The following is a 22,292-nucleotide window of genomic DNA, read 5'->3' on the forward strand; positions in this document are numbered from 1 at the left end:
CGGATAGCGCATATATTTCTCTGTGTAAATAAAATCCTTGCTGCAAACGCATTCCTAACATTGTTGGAATGTAAGTTGCATATTTGTTATCGTAAAAAATGTGTACACATATCATTTTACTGATCGAATTCATTATTTTGACATGTGACCAATTATAAAGACACAAATTGACTCTCAAAAAAAAAATGAACAAAAATTTACCGCGTACAGATTTTTGCGCTTATTCTGTTTCGGAAAAATGTGAAAAAATTATTCCTGTTTACACACTCGTTTAGCATCGACTCCCTATTATTCGTATCAGGAAAAAATCAATCTAGTCAGCTACGGTCGAGAGAGAACCTCGTTTATTTTTATTTCGTCGTTTGTTCCGTGTCTACGTTGATGGACGACGGATGGCAAGTCCAATGCACATATCAATGCATCCACATGTATTATTTGTTATCGCATTGATAAACTCGAAGATTTTTCATCCGCCAGGATCAGGAATGATCTAGAATCGATTTACGAAAAGAGGTTATGTTCCCGGTCGCAAAAAATCCGACGCATCTGTCGGACAGGTTGAAATATGGATTTGTCGGTACTGTTGAGACTTGAGGTCGTGTAGTACTCCTACCTTTACCGACCGAGCAAGCTCATCCTTTTTCTCCATATATCAAACAAATAATCGAACGGAAAGGATTCAAATTTCGACGTTGCGCCAAATTCAGGAAAGTTACTCATATCCCGAAAATCGTCTAAAACATTCATGGTCTTTTGACATGTGTTACTATTCCCATATTTCCCGCATTTCAGGGGCCAAAAAGGGCGTAGCTGAGATACTTGGCGTAATTTCAGAAAGAATGAGGAGTAAAATGAGCCATCGTGAGACTAATATAGGAAGAAAAAAGATGAGTTTGCTCGGTCGGTAAACGTAGGACTACATAACCTTGAAGAAGGCTCGAGAGTTATTTTGATGGATTTTGGGACTAGCGACTGGCTCCGATCACTATTTCGTTACTATTGCTCTGTGCATTATTGCGCAATGCAACTCGGTGGCCCTGTTTTCACTGCGATACTATTATCGCAACTTCCTTCAAACTCCTTGTCGAAATTCGTCCATTCAGCCATATTTGAGGCCATATTACTACCTGGAATCTCAGGAATGACCTAAAACGAGGAAACTCGCTGTGTTAGCGAATTTTTCAACTATCTCTGTGATAGTTTTGTGGAAAATGAATAGTCATCTACTATCTATTAGTTATCTACTATCCATTAGTTATCTACTACTAATTAGTTATCTACGACTCGACTCTTGCCATTATAGAATCACGGAATCGGTCCAATGGAAGGGTTTACTTTGAGGAACAGGTTACTGTGGATTTCTTTTTTTTTCAAGTGATTGGATGGTGCACCGCGAAATGCTTCTAATTGTGGTTCCAGATATACAATCCAGTCTTCTGAGTACTGAATGAAGTTGAGTTTCGTTACAGCTATAATGAGAAAATCTATTCGCGTTCGTTTTCTTAGTCGCTAGTACGATATTTTTTCTTATTACTATTAGGATAATTTAATGTTGGTATACAACAATAAATTGATGTTGAGGCCTCATTTAACGGGAAAATATAGTAAACCAAAGAAACAGGTTTCACGTTACTGTAACCAGAAAACCTAGTATCGGCAACTATAATCACACTAAATAGTTACTTGCACAAAATTTTATCTTAATTCGAACAGTTTTTAAACAGTTTTCCCAACGATACCGATTCTATTATAATTTTCTGTAATGACTACACGAATCAAATATTTTGGGTATGGGTAAAAATCTAGGAATATTAGAAAAGATAAGAGTCACAGTATCGAAGCTTTAACAACGTGAAAGTTTGTTTTATCGAATGTTGAAATTTATATAAATTCGAAATATAGAAAAGTCAAAGTGTAGAATGGTGAAGTGTTAGAAAGCCAAAATGAAGAATCGTTCGAATTTTGACGATTCTATATATTTTGGTTTGCTTATTCGTTCTTATTCATTTCGCTGACGATTCTATATGTCGGCTTCATATAGTGAATTCCATGTCAACCCAACAAACATCTGACAATTACCATTTTTGATGTTGTTCAAATTTTTTTCTGTTTTTGTCCCAATTCTAAAACAGTACCCTGATTTTTTTAGAATTTTTATTCAGCTGGTTAGTTTTTTTTAAAAACATTGACAGTAATTTTGAATAGGACCTTATTTAAAATTCTCAAAAACTGTGTTTTCTCTTCGGAACATTTCAATACCGCGCCCATGGTAGCTCTATTTCTTATCTTTCTTGCAGCCATTTTAATTTTTTTGATGAACTTCGAACGATCTAAAAATTCCCAAAAAATCTCAAAACTTATAGTTTTCACTTGGAACATTTCTAGAACGGTTCGATTATGGATCAATTTTTATCTATTTTTCTCGCACATTCATATTTTATTATCAACTTCATAATGAAATCGGTGTAGAAATTTTTTTAATGAAAAATAGGAGTTTTGAGATTTTTTGGGGAATTTTTAAACCGTTAAAAAAAAAAAAAAATTTACTGGGTGAAAAAAATTGAAAGTCTTGAAAAAGTCGAGCCATTTGTGAAGGTTTTGAAATGTTTGGAAAAGAAAATACAGATTTTGAGAATTTCTAAAAAGGTGCTTTTCAAACTGATTGTCAATATTTATAAATAATTAATCAGTTGAATAAAATTAACAATTCAAGTTACTGTTTCAGAATTGGGACAATTGCAGAACAAATTTCGAACAAAATCAAAAATGGTGAGGGTCAAACGTTTGTTGGGTCCGCACTGAATTCCCCATATACTTCGACCTTTAGGGAGACATATTTCGACTTTTTTGTACATACATTTTGAATTTCAACGAAACAGGTTTTTGCTTATTTGAAAATTCAATATTACGAATGACCTTTTATATTTCGATCGTTCTCCATTTTCACCCTTATCCTATATTTCTCAGTGTGTAACTTGGAACCATCATCACGCCACAAATAGTGCAGATCGTTTTACACAAGAAATTGTAGAAGGTCGACGAATATCGTAATACTAGCTAAATAAAAAATAAAATATTGTTAAACTGTAATTTGAAAGTGAAAAAACTTGACGATGCTTGAAATTCACGGAGTCCAATGACTTTAAAATTGGCAAAAATCTGGCCATCCCCCTTTTCTATAATCAACCCTTTCAGTCACAGCTGGATGCTCAGTGTCCCATCTCAAAAACTTCCATAACCTATCCTTACCACAGTTTACTTACAACTTCAACTGATCTTTTTTACTTTATATAAGTTTCGATGTATGGAAAATCTAATTTCGGTCAAAATCATCGAATTTTGATAGTTTTTCGATCTTACTTCCACCATACTGGATCCGCCATCTTGGATGTAGAAATTAGCAAATTTTTACTTCACATTCGTGATCAGTGACCCCAGAAACCCTCGAGTAAGAAAATTTATTCCAAAATATTGAGTTCAGCAGCGTTTAACTCAAAGGGTTAATCCCTCAAAGTAAAAACTTGATGTTGGTAGCTGAAGAGAAGGAGTTGCGCGGGGAGTCGAAAATCGCGTATAAAAAAAATTTGGCGAAGATGAGCGTAGCGGGAACATGTATGTGCATATTGTGCATCAAATGGTGGTTGGGGCTTTGCAATTGGAATGAAACGGTATGGGTATCTGATGAAATGCTTAGGTGGCTGGAGTGGCGTCTGCCAGTAACTCGGTCGTAGCAAGTCCAACGGGCTGCGGGGCACCCGGTGAAGTAACTCCGTCGGTGAAGAGTGCCGGGGCGAGTCCTCCGCTTCAGTCCAGCGGAAAGCACCTCCGAATTAACCTGGGGAATCAGTTCAAGGCTGGCGGTTCCTTGCCCAATGTAAACAACAACAGAAACAACAATCGTAACCGAGGCGTCGAAGCTTCGAATAACAAGAACGGCAACGAGCACGGCAACGGCAACAACATCCCCAACAGCAACAACGACGACGCTGACAACAAAAAAAACGACGACGACGAAAACGACCACGACGACGTCGACGACGACGAAGACCATCATCATCCTCAAAACCCTACAGACTCTACGGGCAAAGGAACTGCAGACATTTTTCCTGCAGGTCTCTACTCCGTTGATCTTATAAAGGTATTCATTCATTGATCCGTGAACAAAATTCCTTGGCTGTTTTCGCTTTTATTCTTCTGCACTTCAGATATTTTTAGATAATTAGTAACACCTTTCTCATTCATTCATTTGCATTTATTTATTTATTCATTCATTCATTCATTCATATAGCTTTGCTTGCCTCCTCTTGTTGCTTGTAGTGGTGTAGCTAGAGTGGCGTTCTGTTTAACTATCCATTTTCTTACAATTTTTCATGTCACAAGGTAGAGGATAGCTAGTAGATGGATGTTGTGGATTATTACAACTTTACGTAAGTCCATATCAAATCGAACGTAGAAATGCAAGTTTTTTATCTCACCAACTGCGTAGACCGTTTCTCATTCTCATTTTATACAATTCCGAATATGTATTGAAAGGGTCGGTTCTACTTGTTTCTCAGATTTTTTAAATCAAAGGTTTTTTTTACAACGATCAACCAGCAAAATTTAATTTCAATTATTCAACGATTTTTTTTTTTTTTTTTAAATAAATCGATATAACTTCAAATCCGAGTGATCGATGCATGAAACAAATCTCATAAAAACTTGAGCAACTTTGTGTGATATTTTCGACTGTTCTATTTAAAAAAAGAAAAAAATCTCTTCACCTTCAGAGTCAAGTTTTTGTAATAAATCTGTGCAAGTCATTTGTAATACATAAGCGTGCTTATCGATTCGGCTGAAATTCATTACGACGATGTTATGTTTTCAAATCCCAGGGGTTGTCCATTTGGATGAAACTACGCAGACTAGTAGTTTACAGATTAAAAGTAATAATCTTTGGATCTAATTGAATATTTTATTGCGGCTGACATTATATAACAATAAAACCTCCAATTTCTGGACAATCGCTGGGATTGAAAACATATGCAGTGCAAATATTTCAGTGAAATCTATTAGAGAGCGCTTTTGTGTTACAAATAAATATAAATAAATTAAACCGTAGAAAATTTCGTGCCAAGTTGCACACCTTCTTTCACGAATAATCCAGATCTCAGGCTACGTAATTGATCTAAAAGATTGAACAATTTTCTTTCGCATGGGTGTTACGAAGGATTGTTGACTTGGAAGAATCTGAAAAAAAATCATCCCGTTCTACAGATAATTCAGTTCTACAGAGATGCAGGAAAATCGCGAGGGGTTGAGAAAATTAATCTTGCGGTTTCACGTGGAAAACCCTGTACATTGGTCATGTTGAAGTTAGTAACGTTACCGTAGGGATTCATGCTGAGGAACAACTGTTGTATCGCGATTTTGGAACTTTTTGAAATTCAGTAAATCGTAATAAAACAAAACATCCTTTTTTTGGTACCGTAATCTTTCTCTCAAAATCATTATAAAACTAAGGATAAGAGATTTTATCCCAATTTTTCGTTGCGATAACGTTTATCACTTCAACCTCGTATACATTGAAATGAAAAAGTTTGACGTGGTTTCGTCGCTAAGAGTGACCAGAGTCTGCTCGATGACATTTCTTTACTTGGGATATGCATAAAGGTAGAACGTTAACCCCATAAAACGTCTAAAACTTTTTCGGATCACTGTCCGCAGTTCCAATATGTATAGACACAAAGTATATGGTAATGGAAAAACAGGTTCTGATCAGACGTCAGCAAATAAAAGTTCCGAAGTTTAAAATTGGCACTTAATTAAAAAAGTTCGATAAAAAAATGTCAATCGCGTTGTGACCACCTATATTTGAAACGTCGTCGTTTGTTTGCAATCTGCTAAAATGGCGTCACTGCAGCTTCTCCAAATTACTGTTGTCGAACAACGTTCTTTTTTAATGCCACCTATAGCATCACAGTAAACTTATGAAACATCTGACATATTATACATCGGATATTTTATTCAAGATCGATGAAATGTCAAACTGTAAAGAGGTCGAAGTAACTATTGACATTCACGTCACGAAACATCAAGAAAAAAGTCATTACTTTACAATTTTAGAATGACTTTCAAGGAGTTGGTTTGTAAAAATTATGGTTATGATTGGTTCAGTATGGTTTACTAAATTTTAGACAATTCTAACGGTGTGAAGCGAAGACTTTTCTTGAACATACATTGTTAAAGTAACGTTACTAACTTCTATCACGTGGGTCGTAAGACGAGTCTTCCAAATCATGAGCGATATCCATATTCTGGCTCTTGCGTGACGTGCTGCTGCTGAGACTTTCTGTACAAAGAAGGCTAACCGATGCGCTGGGATTTTCCCAATCGGGAAGTGGAGATATGATGCTTATTTCTAGGTATTGAAGCACTCGTGAATGAATGGAAAGTACCTATAATATGTAACAGGGTGACGACAGACTGGAAAATCGGGAAAACCGGGAATAGTCGAGGAATTCCGTCGAACGGGAAAAGTTAGGGAATTATGATGGATTATAGGGCGGGGGGGGGGGGGGGGGGGTACTTTTTTCATAAATCTTATTCAAACTTCAGCTATGCATCATGAATTCGGTTTAGCTAACTTTTGGAAATACTACCTACGTGTTTTTTAGATATAAATTTATAAATTCAAGGTGCACAACTTCTGGAACTTTTGGTAAATAAAAACTGCGCAACGTTACCTAAGTTTTGTGGGAAAACGTCAGGAAATTTTTTTTTTCTACTGGAAAAGTCGGGGAATTTTATTTGAGGATTTGCGATGATCCAACTTTTTTTTCTTTAACGATATGGAAATCAAGTGCACTGAGGATGCTTAGCAAGTTTGTATTCGTTGAATACATATACAAGCTATATTGTTATAAGTATTACTCTTTAATCCAATTAGGTCGTTTGGTAATTCCGTTTTTTATATTCAAGATAAAGGCTATTCGAATTTTCGCAAGTGCCTTGAAAATCAGTTACGGATACTCGTAGTTCCCGTATTTCACAAATTCTTACCACGATATCGAACCGATCTTGCAAAATAGAGATTCCTTTGTGAATAATCAACGAATTTAAAATGAAAAACGAATTTATGAAATCTTTGAATTATTTTGAATTTCAAAACACCGTTCAAAATATTTTCAATATTACAAATATTGGAATTATATTCATTTGGTATAATTTATTAAAAATTATATATGAACAGTTTGAAAAAACTTCCCTTCAAATTCTATATTATTCTATTTCCTGTATAATTATATGAAGAAATTTTGTCCAACCATTATCATAATATACGTATGGAGATTACTCGTTATATGGCAAATATCAAAGGTCCTCGATGAGCGGTCATGGCTCCACTAAATTACCACCATTATATGACTATACAAACGCGGCGCAAAAAATGGCCTTCTGATAAGGCATTTTGTAACGCTAATTAAGCCTGAACTAATGGAACTATAGGAGTAACAATAATTTAAACCCAAGAAAAGTGAATAAAATTATTTTTGGCAGATACGACCTTATGGAATTACTGAAATCGGTAGCAGAAGTTCGTATCTATCAGTATATTCGACGTTTCTGACCATATTTTCATGTTTTGAGCCCAGATACGATCAAAAAAAAAAATAAATAAATAAAATAACGCTCACGATCTTATGCCATTAGACATGCGACGTACCAACGAAAGAATAATAAGTAAATCACAGCGGTGTTTACAGCAGTATACTTTTTTCTTCTCACTGTCCTCCGTTATCCATTTTTTGTGCATTATAAATCATACGACAAGTACCGGAATTTATCTTCTATCTGCTTTTTACCACGGTATTTTTGACTCAGCTTCACTGAATACATTTAAAAATTTTTACTAACGTTTACGATTCCTTTTTTAATGTTCAAAACCGCACATTTTTATTGTATTCTTTCCGTATAATTATATTCGTTTAACAAAAAAACGAAAGAAAAGACACGAAAAAAAAACGAACGAAAAAACAGTGATTACTCACTCAAGAAGTTTATTCGGAGATTAAACACGGCCGTATTCTGTGATGAATTTTTTTGTCCATGGCTTTTTCTTGCAATTTATTAAATTCTTATGTAATACAACGTCGTTGAATTAAGGTGCTTATAACGACGCATTCTACGCCTCGAAAACGCGGGGATGTAAAACTTCTATACCGCTCAAGCGATCAGAGTGAAATTTGGGTAGTTGATGCCTTATTTTGGCAAAAAGTGGAGCGTATTTTTAATTTTTCAAAATTTGGGAAAAAAATTTTACAGATTGGTTATCACCCACAGAAATTGGCCAAATTTTCACAGTTGCACTGTATGGATCGAAATCTCCCGTATGATGCCACTAGGCGGTGATGAAACACACATTTTGAACCCAGTCCCATGAGATTTGATGGTGAAATGACAAAATGGCGGCTGATCTGGTTTTCGATTACGAACAATACCGAAATTTCATTTTGGCGACATTTGTTACCGACCTTTAACACATGCCGGTAATGCATACGTGTAATGTCGGTAAAAATTACTGGCATGCGTGAAAGGTCGGTAACAAAGATCGCCAAAATGAGATTTCGGTGTTCTTCATAATCGAAAACCAAATCAGCTGCCATTTCGTCATTTCACCATCAAATCTCATGGGACTGGGCTCAAAATGTGTGTTTCATCACCGTCGAGTGGCATCATACGGGAGATTTCGATCCATTCAGTGCAACTATGAAAATTTGGCTAATTTCTGTGGGTGGTAACCAATCTGTACCATTTTTTTCCAAATTTTTAAAAAGTAAACATTCGCTCCACTTTTTGTCAAAATAAGGCATCAACTGCCCAAGTTTCACTCTGATCGCTTAAGCGGTATAGGAATTTTGCATCCCCGCGTTTTCGAGGTGTACAACGCGTCTTTATAAGCATCCTAAGAACACTCAGAAATAGTATTAATAAACACAAACATAAGAATAAAATAAACCGTGTACGCTTAGCTTTTTTCTTGTACTCCGTAATTAGACACGAAGAAAAAAAACCTAACAACTAAGATATATTGAACATCAGATATCAGAAAACAAATTATGTAAAATAGATTTCATGATACAAGCTAGCTCTGAAACATACCTTATTATTGCAAATTTTAATGTGTAATTAATTCGTCCGTTTATACATTCCTGACTTCTTACAGTGGTTTTACCAGTTTTCATCTGAGAGGCTGTAAAAAGGTTCAACACAACTACGATTTAGTATCACGTACTTTGCGCATGCCAACGCGACAATCTTATCTATTTATCGGCACAATTATTTATCATACCTGCGTTTATATTGTTTTTTTTTTTTTTTTTCTCTCTTAGTTTTTTACGTAGTGTTTTCAGATGACACTTCTTTTGTGGAGAATCCCGGAGTGCGTCAGTCGATTAATCCCTTGATCACTTGACAACCTTATCGTTTTAGATCAGTAAATACAAACTTCACACATATTTGATGGCTATTTTTTTTCACAAGTCGACATACTACTTAGAAATGCTCATTGCCATTTAAATTGAATTAATCGAAAAAAACCAGCCGGAAGAAACAGTTTTTTTCGCGATACCTTTCATCAAAAAGTATAAAGTACATGTTTACCGATAGAAAGAAAAAGATGTATAAAAACAAAGCTGAAAAAAAATTTATCAAAAATCTTTCGAATGAATAATGATTCGTTGAAATTAAAAATAGTCAGTTTCGACCGACATCCATCCTCTTCTTATATCACAATGGCAAAAGGCTAGTTACAGGCAATCGAGATGAACTAGCTCAGATTACACGATCCAATAACGGCTATCTTATAATATGACATTGCGTATTTTTTCGACTTTCCGTTCATTTATTTTTCACCGAAAAAAGAAAATAAGAGTCTATTACTATTCTAGAATATAATGTTGATTCGATCGGTCCCATAGTTTTCGAGTTATTCGAATTACAAAATAAGAAAAACAGAAAATTCAAGTGATAACATTTTGAGATAAAATATCCGGATTTTAATGATTTTGATGGCAAACAATGGGACTCTATCTTCTTAACTTAACTTAACACAAGAAAGTAAATAAAGAAACTCCGATTTACACGCGTGATGCTAATTATATGGACAGCACTTTTTTTTTAGTAAAAGTTACTTCAATTGCGGTATTTGAAAATTTCAAAGAAAATTCGCGAATTTAACCTTAACCTGCTAATAAATAATTCTCAAATGAAATGAAAAATACCGCACATGAGATAATCGAACAAGGCAGCGAAAAACTTTGGCCTCAGAATGATCATCCCGAAGTTACAGCTTGCTAAAGTTCATTTTTGCATATGCAGAAATCCTGAAGGTCATCAGCAGGTTTCATTTGTTTTTTCATTCTTTCGCATTTTTTACGGAATTTCACTTATCAACCTGCTGGTACCGACTCGATTAACGTTGAAATCCTCATAAGCTTCGGTATCGAAATTTCCTACTGTTACCGACTCGATTACCATTGAAATCCTTATAAGCTTCGGTATAGAAATATGCTACGGTTACCAACTCGAGTAACGTTGAAATTCTCATCAGCTTCGGTATAGAAATTTTCTACCGTTACCGACTCGATTACCATTGAAATCCTTACAAGCTTCGGTATAGAAATTTCCTACTGTTACCGACTCAATTAACAACATAATCCCTATAAGCGTGTCGGTAAATGTAGGGCGCTACTATTACTTTCACATCCTTGGTGACCTTTCGCTTGCTGCAAAAGCGTACCCTGCATGTCTAGCTGTCCTTATCAACCTTCAGTCAACGTGTCTAACACGGAGTATATACTATAAGAATATAGCTCACAAAATATTCTTCGAAGTTTGCAAGCTATATTATGAATATTTTTTCAACTCGAGTGATAGCCTGTCAAAAAGTGTTATAAGAATTTAATTTTCTGCTGATTGAAATTGCAACTTATCACGCCAAATAAGGATCTGATAATAATATGATACTGGGGCACTTTGTAGATCCTCCAAGACATTTTACTGCGAAATTTCCATTTTGTTTGCAAAAATCATTACGCTCGTCGAAGCCTAGATTTTTTTCCTATCGATTGGAAATAAGTCGACTTGTACTGTCGTTTTTTTTTTGTTTCGTTTTTTTTTTCTCCTTACGCATAAGCTGAAATAATGGCTTGTCTCTTAACTTTTGCAAAGAGGATCTTCACATTTTGCTTGTCTTGATTACAAATGAGATTCGAGGATCTCGAGGTCTTAACCTCCGTAGTAAAATGTATAGAGTTTCATTTCATTAGATTTTCTTTCAAAACTTCAGGCATCATTTTAAAATATTGAAGTGAAAAAATTTACAAACACGTTTCGCTCTCGCGTTTAGAAAGTCTGCAGTTTAATATCTCATGCCGTTAAAACCGGTCGGTTATTCAAATTTTACGTGTGATTAACATAACTGATTCAGTAAAATCTAAGGAAGAGGAAACCATTCACTGATTCAATTCCACGAAACTAAAATAGTATATCAATATTCAATAGCTAATAATCATAATCGTTGGAACACATTGAAACCTTTTTAAATTTCTAAAATCGTCACAATAAAAATGTCATCTTTAAATGTTTTGCACTTGTTTTTTTTTTTTTGGGGGGGGGGGGGGGGGGGGTCTGTCCATCAGATAATTCACCGTAGATAAAACGAAAAAAGTAAAAAATGGAATATTAGGAAATTTAACAGTCCTATGTATTATACATATATTATACACATCAGAGATTTTCAATCGCGTCGACTAATAAATTTCTCTTCCACTCCCAAGTACCGGAGGCTGTTGTGGGCCATAATTGTGGATCAATATAGCTATTCGGATTATGAATTTGATAGCCATATATATATATATATATATACACATATATAATATTTACGCAGCTGCTTGTTAATAACAGATCCTCGTTACGTCTTAACTGAGTTATTTATACACAACTAAGTTTCCTCTACAGTGGTTGTATTTGAAAGTGACACAAAGAGGATTTAATTACTTGTTGCATAATCAGATTGCTGATATACGTATATATATATATATGTGATCCGTTTTTGTAAACGAGATTGAAGTTAGTAACGTTAATGTAACGTAACATCAAGGGAAAATATCGTTATTGAGCAATTCCAGAACCACTTTCAACGAAGTAAAAATTGATTTTTCAAAGTACATGGTTTACTAAATATCAGACAAACCTAAATGTGCGAAGTTACGATATTTCCTAAACACGAATCGTTACAGTAACGTTGCTAACTTTATTCTCGTTTTTATAGACCATTCTCATTCTCTGCTTTGTTCCTGTCTTAGACTTCTTTCAACTTATCGATTGGGTTCAGTATTAATTAATTTCAGATACAAAGTTGTCAGATTTTGCACGATATATTTAAACGATGCGATCACTTTCTCTATCAACAGTGCAAACTGTTTTCATTTTCAATATCGTGTTGCGCATTGTCTTCAACAATTTACCAGATCACGGTAAATACAAGTGCTGCAGGATGTGGATACTTCTGACATTTTTTTCACCAGGTAACTAATCAAGTGATCCAATCGTCGAGTTGTTATTTTTTGTGAAGTTTTCTGGTGCCAAAATAACATGAGAATTGGTTCGCACAGGAAAGTGCGCACCTTATGCGCGTGCGTCAAGTCGTTCAAATCTTATTGGCCGACAATCGCGTCCGTTAGAAAATGTCCCTAGGAGCCCACCATGGTTAGATTAGCTGTGGGCTGCTAGGGACATTTTCGGACAATCGCGATTGGTATTGCACCGACTGCTCAATCAGGTGGTAACTGTAGCCCACAGCTAATCTAACCATGGTGGGCTCCTAGGGACATTTTCTCTGACAGACGCGATTGGCTGCTCTTGAGGCGTTAACTGTCGGCCAATGAGATTCGAACGACTTGATGCACGCGCATAAGGTGCACACTTTTCTCATGGACACATGGTATGTATTTCGATAGTCTCGATGCATTGATTCATTTTAAGGTTATGTAGTACCGCTACCTTTACCGACCGATCAAACTCACCGCGCCTGAATGCCGAAATTTCAACCCTCTTCATTCGTTTGTTTATTTAATATAGGGAGAAAAGGGTTAAGTACTACATGACGTTAAGTTAAGTCAAGCTGAATCCTGCGGAAAGTGAGAAGGTACTATAGGTCTTGAAATTAGTGAACACTCTCAGAAATCCAAAAATTTTGATACACTTAATTATTCATAAATACCGATTTTTTTTGTTGTTGTTTAATATCAATTACTCCAATACCGATGCACTCGGGAGAATCCCAAAAGTTGTTTGAAAATAATTTAACAAAAGTTTTTGCGCGCATGTTTTTTATGAAACTGTGTGGCGAGTTGAAGATGAGTTACGGAAAAAATTATGCTGACACTACGATTTTTAAAGAGAGTAGCTTGAACGGAGAAAATTCAAATTTTTCCAACGCTACCTCAGTCAGTAAATGATTTAGTATTTTTATTGGACAGCTTTCGTTGAACTTTAAATTCAGGTGTCCTAATTTATTAGCACGGTAGTTTATGATATCTATCGTTATTAATCGTCATATACACACTAAATTATACTTTAGACATTACATAGATGATAACAGATGATGATACTACGAACACGAAACGTAGAGGCATTTAACGAATTTATTATCAAAGTTCCGAAATTGTCCCCATAGATATAGTTTAAGCATGTTCACAGGAAACAGCTGATAAGCCGCACAATTGTGGGAAATAATCTTTGGGAGAGAAAATAAAGTAAAAATGTATTTACAGAATTCAACTGCCCATGTTATTTGTGCAGTATTTGGAATTCTCAAGAGGATTGAATAACTTTTTTTTTTTTTTTTTGTTATTTTGAATCACATTAGGTGATTTTAACAAACATTAATTTTAACAAACGTTAATGACTTGATTTTTGAATTCATCAGCTTTAACTGATTTCCGGTTATCATACAATGTATGCTGTACAAGACACAGCAATTTAAAAACTAAATATTATTTTCGAATATGATTAATCGTGACTGTAGCCTCAAACCAGTTTTCCGTATATTTTTATATCAACCAGTAATAAATACATTCCAGCGGAATCCTTGACGGTATTGAAATTGCTTTGGATTTGTGTAAATTCAGAGGTTCACAATGATTTGTATCTTATAATCACATATAATAATTGTTATGTAAATGTTAACAGAAACTCTAAAATTCTCACACTGAGTATCAACTGGGTTAAACAAAACAAAATATTTCGTGTTTTATTAAGGTTATGTATTACTGCTACGTTTACCGACCGAGCAAACTCACCCTTTTTCGTCCTTCTAGCGTCCGTTTGTTTATTTATTATCGGAAGAAAAAGGGTGAGTTTCCTCGGTCGGTAAACGTAGGAATACTACACGACTCGTAAGGCAGAATCCTGCTTTCGAAGCCTAAGAAAAAGTGATTTTCGGCGATTTTTTTTCGAAGGAAAAGAAACAACGAAGCTTTCTAAAATTTTTAGTGTATTTTTACACACACCTTAGTAGTACAAGACAGAATTGTTAACGTCAAATTGTTGAAAAATGGCGGAATTATTAGCCGAGTCTTGAATTGGCCGGAAAAATGGCGCGCGTAATTCTTGTCCGAAAGGTAAAAACAAAAATTATTTTTAATTGACATATATTTTTATTATCGATGAAGTAAAAACACCCCGTAGTAACCGTGAAATCATATTAATTTTCGAACTTGAACGTAAGAATATTCTGTGTAAAAATCGTAACTTTGTTCTTTTTAATTTTACAGTGAAATTGTCTCTCTTTAAGTTTCACACATAAAAGTCTATGAATATTCCTTTATTTTCGTTACTTAGAAAAAGGTTTGCGCACAAAGTTTTTCTTCGTATATATATATAACGTATACAAACAAAAATGGGTATAAAACAAACAAAGATGGAAACCGGACGTATAAATAATGTTTCGAAACTTTTTCAGTGCCCATGATAAATATCTTATAGACGTCTTTAAGTCCGGGTTCTCAGCATAAAATCTAATTTGTAAATATTCTCAAATTTATCTTTGTTATTCTGAATGGTGTGAACTGATCATATTCCTTATGTGATGTATAAGGAAAAAAGTGTCGTTACACGGAAACCGCGTTTCACAGTTACTTGAATTGAGTTGTAATAGCAGAAAATGAACTTGATCGACGCAGGAAGTATCCTTGAGATAATTGTGGAAACACAGTAGTTTTGCGGTCAAGTTAATGACGTTGCGGCTTCAGCTGTGTGAAATTGTTCCGAGTAAATTTTAAGTCTGTTTTTGATTAATCGGTATAATTATATATTCACATCTACTTTTGCCTAAAACCTTGGGAACGATTCTAAGGAAAAAAAAGAAAACTCCCGTCTTTGTTTTCCTAGTATTATAATATACCTTTAACTCTGTTTTGAATACTACGCTGAAGTTAGTAACGTTAACAGACGAAACATGACGGAAAAAATCGTTGCTAATAAACTTTGCAAAAAGAAATATTTTTTGTGGCGTTGTCTTTTTGAAATGTCAACGTTTTTTTCTTTGTTATAATTTACTAACTTTATTTTAGATAATCCTAAGGATCAAAGCAACGATATTCCGTAAACATGCATCGCTGAAGTAACGTTACTAGCCTTAACCTCGCCTTTGAATCACTCTATCGCATAACCACAGTATAACGTAGCGATATAATATAATTGCGCATTTTTCAAGTGCCAATTACTAAATCCGTCCGAGTGGTAAAGAATTTAACAAAGAAATGATAGCCTCTCCGTGTTCATTTTCATATATGAAAAAACTTCGAGTACCGAGGGAAACCTTTCAAAATTAAATTTTTAATATTCTGGAACATCTTAAAAACATGTTGAGTTTTTAAGTCATTATTTGTAAGCATTTGTTATGCTTTTTTCACTGAATATTTCTCAAACGATCCTAAGGTCACGAAATAACGATTTCTTGGTAAAAATGCCTCGTTACATTAACGTTAGTGTTACGAATTTCAACCTGATATACTATCTTTAGTACAGTAATTCTAAGAAGACAAGCATCAGACGCAATACTTTCCATTTTTAATCCCATTATGTCAATTTGCCATATGAAAATATTATTTATTGGACGTGCTAATATCGTGACTAGAAACCTATCATTATGAAGAGTTATGGCAAATTTTTTTTGGACAAAATCAAAGTCTGGTATAAGTGAAACGCTTTTATCATGTTGAGGTGTTTTTTAAATTTTTTATCGATTTTTTTCTACCTGAATTAAATTCAAAATCACGAAAAATGCATTCTGGCAACGCAGGCTAAGATATCAACAATTTGCGAAAAGGTTTTCTACAATTAGTTTGGAAAACTCTGGTATTTTTATTTGTTTATCGTAGTATAGTTATAATCCGCAATCTATTTACTACTTACGCAATCTATTATCATCCACTCTGGAGATGAGTATTTGAAAAAAAAAAAAAAAATTTCACGCGATGTCCAGACTTTTCAACGATGAACAAAATGATTCTAAAAAAAATTGAAACTGGAACAAAAACATCTGAGTTTGGTAATTCTGAACGTTCTAATCGTAAAACCTTTTCTAGATTTTTCGCTATTTCGAACAAACTTCACTTTCGCATTTAAATTTTTACTTTTATTCAAAAATTTAAATACCAAACTGAAGTCTGTTTAATTGTTATTTACAATAAATGTTTCATTAAATAGATAATTTTTCTTAACATCCGAAATATCGTTCTAGTTTTTACAAAAAACAGACTTTATCTGATAAAACTATATTTTTTTTTTATTAGTTACGTGACATGAATTAAAATTTGACAACTAGAACCCAGACTCAGAATTGGCGTTCACCGGTAATTATTCATTAACATAAAAAAGAGAAAAACAAAACTTTATAAATAATAAATAAAGATTTTGATTATTATTCGATTTATAGAATCAAAATTTATCAATTTAAACATGAACTCAACAATTTTTTTTTTTTTTTTTTTTCACCCGTGTACCTAATCATTGCCGCAAACTGCAACAGTACTGAACAGTTTTTGAACAGTTTTAATCGGCAGGGGTAAAAAAAACTAGAATTATCGATTGACAGAAGGACGAGAATATCGAATTTTCATACAGGCGCAAATATTATTCGTAAAATTTGAAAATGTGGAAAGTCCAAGTATAGAAAATTGTAAATATAGAAAGTCAAAGTACAGAATGACGAAATATAGAAAGGATTCTATATTATCGAGAGGAATTCTGAAGATTCTACTATTCGGAATTCTACGTTCTAACCTTTCTATTCCTTTACTCCTGCATACTTATATTTTCAAAATTTTAAAATACTATAAATTAAAGTTTCGCTTCTTTGAAAATTCGTGATTGTGGCCCTTTAATTTTTTCATCTTTCTACATTTTTATCCTCTCCTGAATCTCGGTTCAGACGGCGTGGTCCATTCATCCTCAAATCATATGACCGTTGATCCATTTGGTGGGTGCAGCTCTAGTCCGGACAACGGTTAACGCGAACGGATATCGTCTATATGAAACGCAAAACACGTGGTGTACGACTTGTGTTGCATACGAAGTATTGATCGCCGTTCGTTCTGCCGCAGCTAGGAAAGTGTTGGACGACCTCGTCCACCTCTATTGCCACCTGTGCAGCCCCATCCTGGTCACTTGTTTCGTTATACGTCGCCTTAATGTCTTACCTAGTTATGTTAGATCATATCTATATACCGCATATTATTAAATAGTATAGATCATCACGTGGTTGAGAAATCCCTCAAAATTTCAATCAAATTAGACACCATTTTTATTATCGATAAACAGGGGAATAAAACCTACATGAAAAAACATGGCGAAAAAAAATAATTATTTAGTATTGAGCGAGGTATCTTTTAACCCTAATCAGTCACTCTGGATGAATTTCTACCCAAACATTTTTCAAACTCCTCGTAGAGTCCGTTAGTGGTGGAAGTGGGTTTTGTGGCGCGCCATTCATCGTGCGAATTAATAAAGGCCTTTTTTTCGACATTTTTGGCACTCTCTTTAACCTTTCCGATGTCTTATAATACTTGAACATTCAATTTTGATTAGGTAAACTGAGACAGAGAGAGAGAGAGAGAGTTTTCTGCGAGCCTTAAAGAATGCCTAGATATATTTTAAAAAAATTTAGAACTCATTTTTTAAGCAAAAAATCACTTTTGGAGTGAATTTCATCCAGTGTGAACGTTATGCTATTCTAATGAATTGTGACCGACTAGGGTTAAGATGAGATTCGCACGTCTGGCCCAAATAGAATTCCACAAGAGTTCATATTACAACGAATAAGATTTATTAATGAGTAATAGGTTTTTGCACTTCTTCAAATTACGAACTGATGCCGGTTGGCGTCCACCATAGAATGTTGGCTATTTAGAGAAGACTTCTCATACACATATATGTGTCTAACTTGTCCATCGAACCTTAAGGTACTTATAAAGACAGAGTGAAACTTGGTCAGTTAATGCCGTATTTTGGCAAAAAGTGGAGAGTCTTTTAAGTTCCATGAGATTTGATGATGAAATGACGAAATGGCAGCTGATCTGGTTTTCGATTATGAAGTACACCAAAATCCCATTTTGGCGACATTTGTTACCGACCTTTCACGCATGCCGGTAATTTTTTACCGACATTAGACGCATACATTACCGGCATGCGTGAAAGGTCGGTAACAAATGTCGCTAAAATGAGATTTCGGTGTACTTCGTAATCGAAAACCAGATCAGCTGCCATTTCATCATTTCATCATCAAATCTCATAGAACTGGGCTTAAAATGTGTGTTTCATCACCGCCGAGTGGCATCATACCGGATAGTTTAATCCATTCAATGCAACTGTGAAAATTTGGATAATTTCTATGGGTGGTACCCAATCTGTAAAATTTTTTTGCATATTTTGCAAAAGTAAAAAAACGCTCCACTTTTTGCCAAGATAAGGCATTAATTGCCCAAGTTTCACTCTGATCGCTTGAGCGGTATAGGAGTTTTGCATCCCCGCGTTTTCGAGGTGTATCATTCAGGTTACAACGTGAGAAAACGTCAAAATTAACGATTAACCTTAAAATAATAACTTATAGTAACTACAAAAGTGTTCAAAAAGTAAGATGACTTTAAATTTTTACCAAAAAATATTTATTTATTCATCAATATTCCTGCTGTCCCCTTCAAAGTAATCCTCCTCAAATATAATACACTTGTGCCAACGCTTTTTCTAATCCTCGAAGCACTTCTGATAAGCGCTTTTTGGTATAGCCTTGAGCTCTTCCAGCGATGCAGTCTTTATCTCCGCAATCGTTGCAAATCTCCGTCTTTTCATGGGTCTTTTCAGTTTTGGGGACAGGAAGAATTTTGTTTTTGGCCAAAAAGTCACTCGCAGGGACACACATTTCTTACACAAAATTTCATGCAAATTCTTTGATTCATTTTTTTCGACAGCAGAAAATCGCCGATCACACGAAATACTTCTAACCTTTAGGCCTCTCACAAACAAACAAAAAATGCTATATAGGTACTTGAAACTGACAATATACGTTCGGGACGGGTGTCATGATATTTAGAAAAAAAATCGAAGATCGAATGTACGTAGCCCGCGAAATTTGAAAAGTCATCTTATTTTTTGGACACACATCACCTTGAATTGTCTCTAGTGCAGGATTCCGTCATTTACGCAGCGTTAAATCTTCAACCACGTTAAAGTTGAATTGCTATAATTTCGAACATCGGATTATTATCCGTTAAAGAAAACTCAGAACTGGTGGCAGAAAAATGAATCGAGTCAATTTTGAACGAATTGAGAAGAAGGCGAATGGGTAGAAAAATAAAATCACACACGTAGGTGTTTGAATATGAAGAGAGTAAACTTTTTTTTTAAATGGAATCAAGTTATCCGTTTATTATTTTTGATAAAACAAAATTACAGTGACTGTAGTATTTGCACAAGTATTTGAAAGTAAAGTTTGTTTTTTATTTTTTGCAATTGTGAATATTTATTTATATGGATAGTTGTCAGTAGTGGAAAAAGCTCACTGATCGCTATGCTAATTGGGTGCGGTATCCCGTGTTATTTTCTTGTCGTAACTTGAAGCTATGAGGCGGCCATATTGATATGTAGTCGATTTGTCAAATGTCGCGGGAAATTTAAATAATTATCATAATAGTATCGCGGGAAATGGTGGAAACTGCTTGGAAAGTAGATAGTATTAGAAGAATTATTTATCTCGAAGATTTTAGTGAGGTTTTAATCGTACTTACTATGACACTGGTGTAGAAAAAACGGAAAATATGAAATGTGAATGATTGCGCTGTATGTTGAGTGAAGATATATTCTTCAGTCAACGAACTGCACAAGTGAAAGTATTTTAATAAACCCTTTTACAACTGGTAACAAGATTAACTATCGATGTATAAACTTGATATAACTTGACTCTACTTCGGATGTTCATTTGGTATAGTTGTGAACATAATACATAATTCTTTGCTGTAAATTAATTAATTATATGCGATTGCAAAGACGAGTGTTCCAAATGCATGTTGGTCAATATCGATCGAAATTCTTATAGCAATTTATAGCTAAAAATTACATGAAATTTCGAAGTTTGATTATAAGCACCTTCTTCTTTTTTTCGTTAGCACAAGTACCACACAGAAAATCATTACACTCGGGTATGTTGAACCACACATTCTATACACGAGTTACATTAGGAGTATTTGACAAATTGATGACAAGCAAAGTGGCTTCTAATAGTCGCAAGACTGTCTATACCATATCGCATACAGTTAGTGTGTATAGAGTAAAATTTTTTTCAATGTCAATCCCAGTGAAAAAGTTGGATCTGAGTACGTTTGTTACGTTGCACTCATAACGCGGATGACCCAGGTGACTAACCGGAAATGGCAGTGTGGCCACGCACTTGGAAAACATGAAAAATTTGAAAATATCAGGCAATTTACAAAGGGTCGTGAAAAACTGGAAATTGTCAGGGAGTTTTTATTTTGTTCATAGAAAAAACTGAAAATATCAGTTTCCTGTCATGGGAATTGGAAACTATTTTTTGAGGTGACAAAATTACTTTTTTACTTCGAGAAAAAAAATTGGCTTAAACTGACTTTTTTTACATTATATTTTTCTTCAATTCGACTTGAATTTAAACCCAATGCAAAATTAATAAGCTGAACGATTAAGGTTTTAGTAACTTACTAGAACTGAGACAATGTCAGGAAACACTCTGGGTCTTACGTAGTGGGAAACCTGGAAATGCCATGAAATTTTTTTCTCAAAAATTTTTGGGCAGCCTGAATGGTGACGACCTTGAGTGACGAGTGACCTGTAGGCCGTAGCTGCTGGGTCGAAAACCTTTGTGTCCAAGTTTGAATCACCCCGTTTTATAGTTAACCAAGAAGACCGTCTGTCCGCTATTTTTGGACACACTTTCATACAAATGGGAACAGAAGTTAGGTGTTATACATGCATACGTGTGTATAGGTAACACGCATATTTTTATCTCTGTATGTATAATGGAGATGTATGTATCTATGTGTGTATATACTGAGAGGTTCTCTCGAAAGGACCTGTTCTTAGCGTACGCGCGATTTAACTTGCTTGATTTTGATTGGCTGACATCCGTTTTGCCTGCCTGAAGCAAATTTTTTACGACAGGAAAAAATTCCCTAGAATCGACTGACTGACGAGTGACAGTCAACCATAACCTCTTATGTATTAAAAATCGCTGGGTCAAGGCTCCGATGCGATCCACTACGCATCGATATCCCTGCATATCGAGCTCGTAACATTTTTACAAAGACAAGAACAAATTCCCTAGAATCGACTGACTGACGAGTGACAGTTAACCATAACCTCTTATGTATTAAGAATCGCTGGGTCAAGGCTCCGATGCGATCCACTACGCATCGATATCCCTGCATATCGAGCTCGTAACATTTTTACAAAGACAAGAACAAATTCCCTAGAATCGACTGACTGACGAGTGACAGTCAACCATAACCTCTTATGTATTAAGAATCGCTGGGTCAAGGCTCCGATGCGATCCACTACGCATCGATATCCCTGCATATCGAGCTCGTAACATTTTTACAAAGACAAGAACAAATTCCCTAGAATCGACTGACTGACGAGTGACAGTTAACCATAACCTCTCACGTATTAAGAATCGCTGGGTCAAAGCTCCGATGCGATCCACTACGCATCGATATCCCTGC

General features: G+C 34.9%; 1 protein-coding gene across 9 annotated transcripts in view; it reads left to right on the forward strand.

Moving 5' to 3' along the window:
- The window catches only part of LOC124414780 (CREB-regulated transcription coactivator 1-like), a 55,462-nt gene that overhangs the window by 10,043 nt on the left and 23,127 nt on the right, over positions 1 to 22,292 (forward strand). For all 9 annotated transcript variants that reach the window (XM_046895844.1, XM_046895845.1, XM_046895851.1 and 6 more), the window contains exon 2: positions 3,695 to 4,138. In XM_046895844.1, coding sequence (XP_046751800.1) covers positions 3,695 to 4,138 — 444 coding nt within the window. The remainder of the gene's footprint in view (positions 1 to 3,694; positions 4,139 to 22,292) is intronic.

This window comes from Diprion similis, chromosome 14, assembly GCF_021155765.1.
Source record: "Diprion similis isolate iyDipSimi1 chromosome 14, iyDipSimi1.1, whole genome shotgun sequence".
Taxonomy (NCBI): domain Eukaryota; kingdom Metazoa; phylum Arthropoda; class Insecta; order Hymenoptera; family Diprionidae; genus Diprion; species Diprion similis.